The sequence below is a fragment of the Microcaecilia unicolor genome, chromosome 11, assembly GCF_901765095.1.
Source record: "Microcaecilia unicolor chromosome 11, aMicUni1.1, whole genome shotgun sequence".
Classification (NCBI taxonomy): Eukaryota; Metazoa; Chordata; class Amphibia; order Gymnophiona; family Siphonopidae; genus Microcaecilia; species Microcaecilia unicolor.
In genome coordinates, this window is record NC_044041.1 from 189,062,685 (window position 1) to 189,075,589 (window position 12,905).

The window sequence follows — 12,905 nt, forward strand, 5'->3', positions numbered from 1 at the left end:
CGTTTGCAAATTTTAAAAAATTTTTTATATAAGCATTTTTTATATACGTTTCATTTATTGACATTTATGTATTTTTTAAGTGTATACATATATTCTTCAATGCGAGGTGAAATATTGGTGTTGGTATGTCAGATATATATATATATATATATATATATATATATAAAGGAATTTTAAAAAAAATTCAAAAACCTTTTTGTCAGTATATATAATTCTGTCTTGTTTATTCACATTTTATTTTATTACACATATTTATTGGTTTAGAATTTACATGTTTCTTTATAAGAATATATTTTATGTCCCAATTTGATTGCAGAATGTTATATATGTCCGTTTACAGTTACGTTTCCTGCTGTCTATAGTATACTGCTTACAATGTCAACACAATATGTAACAGAACATTTTAATTGACAGCGTAGGGTATAAGCAAAGATGGAACATATAGATAGGTAAGAGAATAAGAAGAGTTAGAAAGTAAGGTGACTAATTTAAAGAAAGTTGCACATGAGGTCAGAGAAGTGGTTAAATATTAGCTAGGGTAGGAGTGGATAAACATGTCCTGTGCAGTATGTGTAGCTTTGTCACTCATTGTGTGTGTGTGGGAGACTAGCGAGTTAGTTATATCCATGCTAGTCTGTAAATCTTTAATGCCGCAGTAACACATGCTGGAGTCTTCGGTTATAAAATTTTAAAAATCAAGGTCAAAATTTTTAAAATTAATCTGCCACTGAATTGGCAACCAGTGCTCATGACAGAGCACAGGAGTTATGTGTTCAAAACAGGAGACTCTGAAAATGAATCGTGCGGTAGCATTTCGAGCACTCTGCAACGCTCAAAGTAAATCCTGAGGAAGACCAAGCAAAAGTGCATTGCAATAATCAAATAGTGGAAAAACAAAACCTTGTACAACACTACAAAAATTAACTGGACCAAAAAAAATAAAATAAAAATCATGTCAAAGATGCAAGGTTTTAAGTTTAAAAGACACCCTTTGAACCACATTCCTGAGGTGATTGGAAAGATGAGGAATAATCTAAAATGATCCCTAAATATCTCATTTCCCTAAGGATGGGAAAATCCACCCCCATCAAAACAAAAAGATTGCGGAAAATTGGAATCACCCAAACCTGATAAAAATAACACCCAAGTCTTAGAAACATTAAGGCAAAGTCTGTTCATGTTTAGCCAAAAACCATAAAATCATCAAACCAAAAAATTAATACAATTTGATAGTGATCCTTCAGTTGTAAATCGTTTGCATAGAGGTGATATTTCATTCCCAATCACTGAAGAACTCTGCAAACTGGCACCCCGTAAAAAGTAGAGCAGACAAGGCTGAACGCTCTTGGAGGACTTGAGAGTGCAATGACATCCAACTTAATTCTCCATGACCAATCCGCACTTCAAAGTGGTAGTTTTCCAAAAATAAAGTAAACCAACTCAAAACTAATCCAGAAATTCCTAAATCAGTGGGTTTGACATCTTAATAATTGACTATGGTATCAAAAGTAGTACCAATATCAAGCGTCACCATAAGAAACCTAGAGATCCGTTTACCAAGCTGCGGGAAAAAGGACCCTGCACTAACGGCGGGAGTCGTTTTTCTCATGTGTAAGGGCTCCCGCGCTAAGTCGGAAGTAACCTGGCAGCATGCGGCAATGCCGGGTTACCGCCATGCAAGCCATTTCCGGGGGTTTTCTTTTTCCACTGGAAATGGCATGCGCTTGGGGCGGGATTATGCCGGTGGCCGCGTTGAGCTGGCAGTAGTCCCAGAAGAGTGAGTGGTAAGCCCGTGTTGGGCTTACTGGGCCTCCAAGTACCCTAGTCAAAACCACAGCAAATTGCGTCTATGACAGAAAAGAGTAATGTCTCGGTATTATGTTTGCAGTGAATCGCAAATTGGCATGGATCCAAAATCCCTCTCTCTTCAACAAACGTTTGCAATTGTAATACAATTGATACCATTGATACAATCAATGGTATTAAGCCATGCTGACTATTGCAATGGACTGTATGCAGGATGTAAAGAACTACTCATAAAGAAACTACAGACTGCTCAAAACACAGCAGCCAGGCTTATATTTGGTAAATCCCAATTCGACAGCGCCAAACCCCTAGGAGAAAAACTGCATTGGCTCCCAATCAAAGAACGTATTACTTTCAAAATCTGCACCCTGGTCCACAAGATTATCTATGGTGATGCCCCGGGTTATATGGCTGATCTCATAGACCTACCAACTGGAAACACAATTAGAACATCACGAACATACCTAAATCTTCACTACCCTAGCTGCAAGGGACTCAAGCACAAATCAATTTACGGATCCAGTTTCTCCTATATAAGCACGCAACTATGGAACGCATTACTGAAAGCCAACGCAGGATCACCTCAACTTCCGGAAATCACTAAAGACCGATCTGTTCGAAAAGGCATACCCTACTGATCCAACTTAAGTAACTGAACTCAGCAACACAACGAAGCCATAACCTGCAATGAACAATGTATCACTCTTCTCCTCTTGATTCTCTAACGTTCTGTAACAACATCACTCTGTATTTGCTTCATCACCGGAGGTGACTAACACCTCACGGTACTATGTAAGCCACATTGAGCCTGCAAAGAGGTGGGAAAATGTGGGGTACAAATGCAACACATAAATAAAATACATAAATAAATAAATAAATAAATAAATAAATAACACCAGTTTCTCAATCACCTTGAATTCTGAAGGCGTGAATTGTGTAGAGATGGGGGGAGGGGGGTAACTACTACAGCTCCACTGTTTACTAAGTTCTACTGTATTTATCCTCACTCACCATTAAACTTTCATCAACCTAGTCTTCGAAAATTATCAACACCTCACCATTACCAAACACCGTAAACATAATAACGCCTGAGATTTTATTGTTTATCAAAAAAAAAAAAGAAGTTCCTGCAGCACATCTGTACAGAAATGCTCACTGTTACAAGCCCCGATAGCATTCCCTTGCCTTAATTAAAAATATAACCTTTTGTGCCTAGACGGAGGCCACAGCAACAACCCAGAGAGCCAGCTATGTGTCTCTTCTCCTTCTACGTTTTAGGAGGGTCAGAACCACTAGGAAAGGGAGGGAGTGGGGTCAATAAACCTCTTTTTCATCTTCCTAATGAATGCAGTTGAAAATCTGTTGGTGCCAACAGCCCATGGCGACGGTCTTCTATTCAGTTAATTACCTCATTAGTCATGAGTAATTATTCAATGCTTGAGCCAAGAACACCAACCCCTTCAGCTAAGGTTGCGTACATTAGCACCTACGATACACCATCATCTGTCATTAGCTGGGCTCAGTTTAATGGATTTCGCTGCAATCTGGAATGTGAAGTGCTCTCCGTCTCTCATCCTTTCCTGCAAAACTGGTATCTTTGGGTTTTTTTTAAGTGGAAGACTGCAGAATCACTACGGAGTACTTTAGCAGGAAAGGAATAAATGTCTTACCACTGTAGCACAATTCTGGTCGCCGTATCTCAAAAAAGATATAGTGGAATTAGAAAAGGTGCAGAGAAGGGCGACGAAAATGATAAAGGGGATGGGACAACTTCCCTATGAGGAACGGATAAAGCGGCTAGGGCTCTTCAGCTTGGAGAAAAGGCTGCTGAGGGGAGATATGATAGAGGTCTATAAAAATCATGAGTGGAGTTGAACGGGTAGATGTGAAGCGTCTGTTTACGCTTTCCAAAAATACTAGGACTAGGGGGCGTGCGATGAAGCTACAATGTAGTAAATTGAAAACGGATCGGAAAAAATTTTTCTTCACTCAACGTGTAATTAAACTCTGGAATTCGTTGCCAGAGAATGTGGTAAAGGCGGTTAGCTTAGCGGAGTTTTAAAAAGGTTTGGACGGCTTCCTAAAGGAAAAGTCCATAGACCGTTATTAAATGGACTTGGGGAAAATCCACTATTTCTGAGATAAGCAGTATAAAATGTTTTGTACTTTTTTGGGATCTTGCCAGGTATTTGTGACCTGGATTGGCCACTGTTGGAAACAGGATGCTGGGCTAGATGGACCTTTGGTCTTTCCCAGTATGGCAATACTTATGTAGATGTGGTGTCATTAGGACAAACAGTCACTCAACTAGACCTGTCTCCAAGTTTTAAGCAAGGGTGAATTCGTTTTCAAACTTTGTGCTTACGGGAATTCCAGAACACTTTAACATACAAGTAGTAAAACCATGACAAACGATCCGATGGTTATCCTAGGTTTCGCTAAGAGCAGTCCTTCTTCATTTTAAAATTCCTGACCTCAAAATTTTAGCTTACAACATTTATTGTCTATCTGTTTCTTGACTTTGCCTCCATGGGACACGTTCCAGTAGATCTAGCCTTTCTCCTTTGCTTCTCCTTGGGGTTCTGGAAATACTGAGGACTATAAAAACTGAACGCAGTCTGAAACCATCTAACCTTCAGCTGTAGTAGTGAAGACGTACTTTCTGTATTTCTTTGAACCTGAGGTATGTCTTTAAAGAATTAGAAAGGAATCTCCCACCCTGGAAATCTTCAGTACCGAAGCCAGACTGAAAATTGAAAAGAGAAATCCAGTCCAGAATGCTCATGCTACGGGTACTCAACTTAAGACGTAAATGTGATACTGGAACAGCTTGTCTAGACTCTACAGCCCTTAAAAAGACATCCAAACCCTAGTGCCAATTCACAGACCTAACCTTAAACCATAAAAATACATGACTATCTACATTTCAGGCGAACTCTGAAGACCTATCTGTTTTGTAAGGCCTACCCTGCTGTTTCTGATTAGCAGCCTCAACACCGCACTGATTTAAAAGACAATGTTAATTCTTCTATCTTTGCCATTTATGGTTCCCATTTACCCCTCTCTTCACTTACCCTGATTCTACTTGTATTTGTTTACCATCGACCGTATTGGAGCTCCCAAATACGGTGGCTTGTAAGCCACATCGAGCCTGCTAATGTGTGGGAAAATGGGGGATACAAATGCTGCAAATAAATAAATAAATAAATAAAAAATAAGAAACACAAAAATTACAGTAGACAAATATCCAATGGAAAGCACAACCGACAGGGGCCAACATTTAAATGGCGCAATTTCTAACAAATGTGCAACGCTCTGTGGCCGTTTTTCAAAGAAGAAGCCCTTCGAAGCTTAGCAAGTTGTAAAGTGCACATATATCTTGAGTCCGCTATTGGTGGAAGCAACAAATTCAGGATAAATCACATGTTAAATTGTACAGCGCTGTGTAACCCTAGTAGTGCTTTAGAAATGTTAAATAGTAGTAGTAGTAGTAGTAATGTCCCTAGACTAATAAACTTCTAACTAACAGTGGAGGAGGAGCCTAATGATTAGCGATGTGGGCTGAGAGCCAGGGGAACTGGGCTTGATTCCCATTACATCTCTTTGTGACTCTGGACAAGTCACTTAACCCTCCATTGCCTCAGGTGCAAAAACTTAGATTATGAGCCCAGCGGGGACAGAGCAAGTACATGCACAGAATATGTAAACTGCTTTAGCAGTACCCAAAGAAAGGCAGCGTATCAAATTTGTGACCCTTTATTCTTTATCCTATAGCTGAGATGACGAGAATTTCAAAATGTAATGCCTCGACACCAAGTTGGTCTCCATAGTAATGAAAGACGACTCTCTTGCTCTCAAAATACACTTTACACAATTACAACACTTATTTCCAGAGTACCACGGAAGAGGTGACTGACCTCGGTTTGGATCATGTTGATTCTTCGGGAACACAAGGTTTTCACACAGTTATAGATGTCAACCACGCCCTCGCACTCAGCCATGTCAAGCATCACATCGAGAACGATGTAACATCCTGTTCTCCCAGTCCCGGCGCTGCAAATGAAAAAAAATAATAAGAAGTCCACTGCTCGACTACTGCGTCATTAAGGAAGCCCTCTACCCGAAACTGTCTAGTAAATGGCTTTCAGTCTTCCAACCAGGGACATGGATCAGTCTCTACCCATCAGGCTTTGATTTATGGTGAGTCACAGGACACAGACAAAACATTAATAAAAAAAATGGAAGGGCGAAAGGGTCAAACAACAGAATATAACCACTGATGGCCCAATATTTGTGGCACTTAGAAGTAAATAAATGTTAGTCATATTGACTGGGATATTCAACAGCAGAATATGGAAAGTGCCACTGAAAATCCTTAAAGAGCATCTTGGTGCTACGTGGATTGTGTCAATGCAGGCTGTGGACAGTCATAGTAACATAGTAGATGGCAGCAGATAAAGACCAGTATGGCCCAACCAGTCTGCCCAACAAGATAAACTCGTATTTATACCTGATCTTGATTTATCTTTGCCTTTTTTAGGGCACAGACTGTAAAAATTTCTGAAGTTCTTGTCAAAGCCCTTGAATAGCTCCAGTCCAGCCCATCCCATCCAAGTCTATTCACAGAAACATGACGGCAGACAAAGGCCGTACGGCCCATCCAGTCTGCCCATTCACTGCAACCCCTAACTCTTCCTTTTCCTAAGCGATCCCACATGCTTATCCCATGCTTTTTTAAATTCAGAGCTGGTGGTTGGGAGGCGGGGCTAGTGCTGGGCAGACTTATACGGTCTGTGCCAGAGCCGGTGGTGGGAGGCAGGGATAGTGCTGGGCAGACTTATACGGTCTGTGCCAGAGCTGGTGGTGGGAGGCGAGACTGGTAGTTGGGAGGTGAGGATAGTGCTGGGCAGACTTATACAGTCTGTGCCAGAGCTGGTGGAGGGAGGTGGGGTTGGTGGTTGGGAGGCGGGGATAGGGCTGGCCAGACTTATACAGTCTGTGCACTGAAGAGGACAGTACAAATAAAAAAGTAGCACATATGAATTTATCTTCTTGGGCAGACTGGATGGACCGTGCAGGTCTTTTTCTGCCGTCATCTACTATGTTACTATATGACACAGTCCTCGACTCCACAACCTCCACCGAGAGGCAATTCCATGCCTCCACCCTTCTTTCCATGAAATAATACTTTCTTAGATTACTCCTAAGCCTGTTCCCTCTTAACGTCATCGTATGCCCCCTCGTTCCAGAGCCCTCCTTCAGTTGAAAAAGGCTCACTTCCTGTACATAAATGACCTCGAGATATTTATTTATTTGTTGCATTTGTATCCCACATTTTCCCACCTATTTGCAGGCTCAATGTGGCTTACATAGTACCGTGAAGGCATTCGCCAGCTCCGGTATAGAAACAAATACAGGTTGATGTTATAGTCTTATAAGGTTTATGGATCTAGACAACGTCTCTCCCTTCTAGCGTATGCATAACTCAAGCCTTGATCAGGGCAAAGACCACAGAAGTCTGCCCAGCACCGGCTTACCTACCTAATTTCCCCTAAGCTTCTTTGGATCCGATACTTCTAAACAGGATTCCTTTGTATTTATCCCACATATGTTTTTTTTTTTTTTTAGTTACATTTGTACCCCGCACTTTCCCACTCATGGCAGGCTCAATGCAGCAGGCAATGGAGGGTTAAGTGACTTGCCCAGAGTCACAAGGAGCTGCCTGTGCTGGGAATCGAACTCAGTTCCTCAGGACCAAAGTCCACCACCCTAACCACTAGGCCACTCCTCCACTCCATTACCGTTTTCATCCTCGCCACCTCCCGCGGGAGGGCATTCCGGGTACCTACCACCCTCTCAGTGAAAAAATACTTCCTGACATTATTCCTGAGTCGGCCCCCTTTCAACTTCAATTCATGAAGTCCTCAAGGGTTATCCAGTTGGCGGCGACATTCGGCTTTCTAACTTTATACGGTTAGCTAACTTGAAAGTGGCTTAAGCCTCAAACTTCACTTACATTGGCACTCAACTGTGGAATGCATTACCCAAATCAGTAAAATCTACCCAGAACTACCTACACTTTAGGAAATCATTGAAATCAGTATTGCTTAAGAAGGCTTATTCCCCAGGTTCAACATAATCAGAATTATCCTTTACCATTATATGATGCCTAGTGGTTAGAGTGGTGGACTTTGGGTCCTGGGGAACTGGGTTCGATTCCCACTGCAGGCACAGGCAGCTCCTTGTGACTCTGGGCAAGTCACTTAACCCTCCATTGCCCCATGTAAGCCGCATTGAGCCTGCCATGAGTGGGAAAGCGCAGGGTACAAATGTAACAAAAATAAAATAGATACTATTGGAGATTCTACATGGAATGTTGCTATTCCACTAGCAACATTCCATGTAGAAGCCTGCGCGGCCAAATTGGTGATCTGCAAGGGCCGACTTCTAGTGGAATAGCAACATTCCATTTAGAATCTCAAATAGTAGCAACAGTGGAGGAGTGGCCTAGTGGTTAGGATGGTGGACTCTGGTCCTGAGGAACTGAGTTTGATTCCCACTTCAGGCACAGGCAGCTCCTTGTGACTCTGGGCAAGTCACTTAACCCTCCATTGCCCCATGTAAGCTGCATTGAGCCTGCCATGAGTGGGAAAGCGCAGGGTACAAATGTAACAAAAATAAAATAGATACTATTGGAGATTCTACATGGAATGTTGCTACTATTGGAGATTCTACATGGAATGTTGCTATTCCACTAGCAACATTCCATGTAGAAGGCTGCGCAGGCTTCTGTTTCTGTGAGTCTGACTTCCTGCACGTACGTGCAGGACGTCAGACTCACAGAAGCAGAAGCCTGCGCGGCCACATTGGTGATCTGCAAGGGCCGACTTCTACATGGAATGTTGCTAGTGGAATAGCAACATTCCATGTAGAATCTCAAATAGTAGCAACAGTGGAGGAGTGGCCTAGTGGTTAGGGTGGTGGACTTTGGGTCCTGGGGAACTGGATTCAATTCCCACTGCAGGCACAGGCAGCTCCTTGTGACTCTGGGCAAGTCACTTAAACCTCCATTGCCCCAGGTACAAATAAGTACCTAAGCCGCATTGAGCCTGCCATGAGTGGGAAAGCGAGGGGTATAAATAAATAATTACACGTTACTATTTTCTTTATTTATTATTGATTAATAATTAATTCTTATTCTCAATACCAATTGTTGTTCAATTGCTATTTCTATCTTGCTCTTAATTGCAAAATTGTACTTCTTTGCATTGTAACTTTATTACAATACTAGTAAAAAAGCCCCGTTTCTGATGCAAATGAAACGGGGGCTAGCAAGGTTTTCTTCAGAGTGTGCATGTGGGAGTGTGTGTCCCTGCCCTCTCTCCCTCCCCCTCCCCCCTCCGAGTCCTTGACTGTGTGAGATTTCGTGCTGTGCTGTTTTCCTTCACTCATGGGGAAACCGGATATCTCTGGCGCTTCACACTTCCGGCTGGAGGCTTCATAGAACGTTGGTCTTGCCTTTTATATATATAGATTATTGTAACCCACTTTGAGCCTGCAATCAGTGGGAAAATGTGATAGATAGATAGATAAATAAATAAATAAATAATATTGCCACTATTCAGATAGCGCCGGCCTTGACCACACTTTTCCAGATATTCAGTGCTGGCCAGTATTTAGATATCAAAACTGAGGGAGGGAGTTATCAAGTTGCAGTAGGGCACTATGTCGCGTTATTTGTCCCTTAGCATGTGTTAAATGGCACTAAAGTAAATTAGACTACCATAATGCAGTAGTAACTAAATCACTGCAGGCTACATTGTAATAAGATGCAAAACATGCAAATAGTAACATAGTAACAGACGGCAGATAAAGGCCTGAATGGTCCGAACAGTCTACCCAACAGTCACACTCATAGCTGCCAAGAGGGGAGGGCAGGGGGGACAAAATTCCCCGGGCCCGGGTCTCCAAGGGGGAGCCCGGCGCCACAGTCCCACCCGCCCTCCGTCGTCGACCGTCTGCCCCCTGCATTGAAATCACAGTCTCTCCTCCGTGAAAGCAGCGCTGCAGGCAGCAGAACGCCTCCCTTCAGCCCTCCTTCCCTCCCTGTCTGACGTAACTTCCCCGAGGGCGGGACACAAAGAGGGAATGAGGGCGGAAGGGAGGCGTTCTGCTGCCTGCAGCGCTGTTTTCACGGAGGAGAGACTGCGATTTCAATGCAGGGGGCCCGGCCCGGTGGTGGACGGAGGGGGGGGGGGGGGAGCGGCGGCGGTGACCTCAGGGGGCGGGGCGGCGAGGGGCGGGGCCCCAGGGGCGGCCTTGCCCCAGGCCCGGCCCAGTCTCTCGGCAGCCCTGGTCACACTCCTTCTCAATTCTAGATTAAATCAACAATGAACGTGCCCCTGGGGGACTGGGGTGGGGAGGAGGGGGTTTGGGGGTTGGGTACTGATAGTTACAAATTTTGAGTAATGTATATTTGCCGATTTTCAATAAAGTTCATTGAAAACTTTAAAACAAAATCCCAGAAAACAATGAACATGATATTATATACTTGATCATGGTCTTTCTTTGTTGTTTCTGGGACATACTCGCAGAAGTCTGCCCGGCTCTGACCTTTTGTTCCAACTACTGGAGCTGCCGTCAAAGCCCACTCCAGCCTATCTGAATCCATCTTGTCATTTGTGGGACACAGACCGTAAAAATTTGCCCGGCACTGTCTTCGCGTTCCAAATGCATGTAAGAGAGCTCATTGCTATGTAAATTCTATAACACGACTTGCAGGGAATACCGCAAGTCAAGTTATAACTGGAAAAGAAACTCCAGCAAAAAACTGGGAATATTTTACCATACCAGGCCACATATTAAAGGGGCCATAGTGATGTCACCCCCTGATCAGAATTCACCATTTGATCAAAGCCCCCCCCCCCCCAATGATGCCTTCAACTCCTGATCAAAGTCCCTCCTTACAATGAAACTCCCAACCCATGATCAAAGCCCCCCATGAGATCCCCAACCCCCAATCAAAGCCCCCTACTTGATGAGACCTCTACACCCCCCCCCCCCCCCCGATGAGACCCCCACTCTCAAAACTCCGGGGGCCTACTGGGCTTACACCTCCTGCTGCTAGGTGTTCATGGGCAGGAGTGATCCCCTGTTGCTCCTACCCCTGCGAAATGCTGTCCCTCAAATGGCTCCCCTAGTGGTAGTTTTGTATTACTACCACTAGGAATTCTGTTTCCGCATTTTTTACTGCATCTTGATAACTCCGCCTCTGAATGTCTGTGTTTTTTAAATTTTTTAAATTTTAAATAAATGCTGACCACCACAGCTCAACAATGAGCCGGGAATTTCTAGCTGGTACACAAAGCGATACATTTTTTCTGCCTGGATTCTGGTTGGGCATTCAATGAATCTGAGAAAAACATTATTTGTTCGCAGAACGGTTTCCAGTGGTCCAGGCACCCTAAATGTAGAGATAAGGTTACTGAATGTGGCACTATTCCATCAAATCTGTCAGAATACCGTAAGAGAATATCACAAGGGAAAGAACACAAATATAAACACCTGTCTTATCTGTCACTGTAGCAACAACACAGCCTGTCACTGCTCACTCAGTCTGAAGCAGCCACTGAAAGAATTATGCAAAAGACGTGCAGGATTCCACCCATAGTATCTACCCCTCCGGGGGACCATATTTGCACTGACTGAAAGTTCTTTTTATTTTATTCAATTTGCATTCCTTGGCCAACCAGTGTTTTCTTCCCTCCTCCCCTCCTGCCTTCCTTGAAAGATTCTGCATCCAAAGGCAAATTTCTTGGGCTGATGAATCCCTTGTCATGATTAGTGGTGATTACAGGCTATGGCAACTAATCACACTGGTTGTTACCGGTGAATGAATACTGATTAGGTAATCGAGAAAAAAAATAAAATAAAGAAGCTTGCATCTTGTTCATCAGCTAACTCTCGCTCATCCGGGCTGAAACACGTCAGTGTGGCCCACTGAAAAGCTTGTTTTGGTGACTTATGGTCATAAGAGTCGCTCCAGGGTTGAGCTGGGACATGCTTAGCACTGGAATCTCATTGCACACAGCAGAAGAACCCAAGAAACCAAGGGACAAAAGGCCAAGAACCCCATTATGCGTCCTCATAGATTAAACACAGTCTCAACAATTTCATAGTATTTACGTTAAAAAAAAAATGCCAAATCTTACTTAAAAAATTCCCTGATGCGGACCTGCGAAGTCTCCCACATTCAATGGGAGAATCCTGCACTCTTGCTGGGGAGCCAAGAATTCCTGCTCAGCAGCCTCCCACCCCACCGGCAGCAGGAGACACATAAATAAGACGTAACATAGTAACATAGTAGATGATGGCAGAAAAAGACCTGCACGGTCCATCCAGTCTGCCCAACAAGACAACTCATATGTGCTACTTTTTGTGTATACCCTACTTTGATTTGTACCTGTGCTCTTCAGGGCACAGACTGTATAAGTCTGCCCAGCACTATCCCTGCCTCCCACCACCGGCTCTGGCACAGACCGTATAAGTCTGCCCAGCACTATCCCCGCCTCCCAACCACCAGCCCCGCCTCCCACCACTGGCTCTGGCACAGACTGTATAAGTCTGCCCAGCACTATCCCTGCCTCCCACCACCGGCTCTGGCACAGACCGTATAAGTCTGCCCAGCACTATCCCCGCCTCCCAACCACCAGCCCCGCCTCCCGATCTCGACTAAGCTCCTGAGGATCCATTCCTTCTGCACAGGATTCCTTTATGCTTATCCCACACATGTTTGAATTCCGTTACCATTTTCATTTCCACCACCTCCCGCGTCATCTCCTGCTGCTGTGGGACCAGTTTCGTGATAAGAGATGCAAATTCTCACAGCTCTTATCCTGAGACTGATCCTCTGGCAGCAGGAGATGACATTTTATTAAGGCATCTCCTGCTGCCAGAGGGGGAGGCAGTTTGTTGGTACCATGGCCCACAGAATTTTGGTGAGCTAGGGGGGTGGAGTGGAGAGGGGGCTTGGAATGTGTTCTGAAATCTCCCTCTCAAAAAAAATCAGGCCCCCTTGGCAGCTCTGCTGATGTGTGACG

At 43.9% G+C, this 12,905-nt stretch overlaps 1 protein-coding gene across 2 annotated transcripts in view; it reads right to left on the reverse strand.

The window, feature by feature from the left end:
* Positions 1-12,905, reverse strand: part of PTPRU (protein tyrosine phosphatase receptor type U) — a 559,392-nt gene that overhangs the window by 47,881 nt on the left and 498,606 nt on the right. For both annotated transcript variants that reach the window (XM_030217348.1, XM_030217349.1), the window contains exon 23: positions 5,724-5,859. In XM_030217348.1, the coding sequence (XP_030073208.1) occupies positions 5,724-5,859 (136 nt within the window). The remainder of the gene's footprint in view (positions 1-5,723; positions 5,860-12,905) is intronic.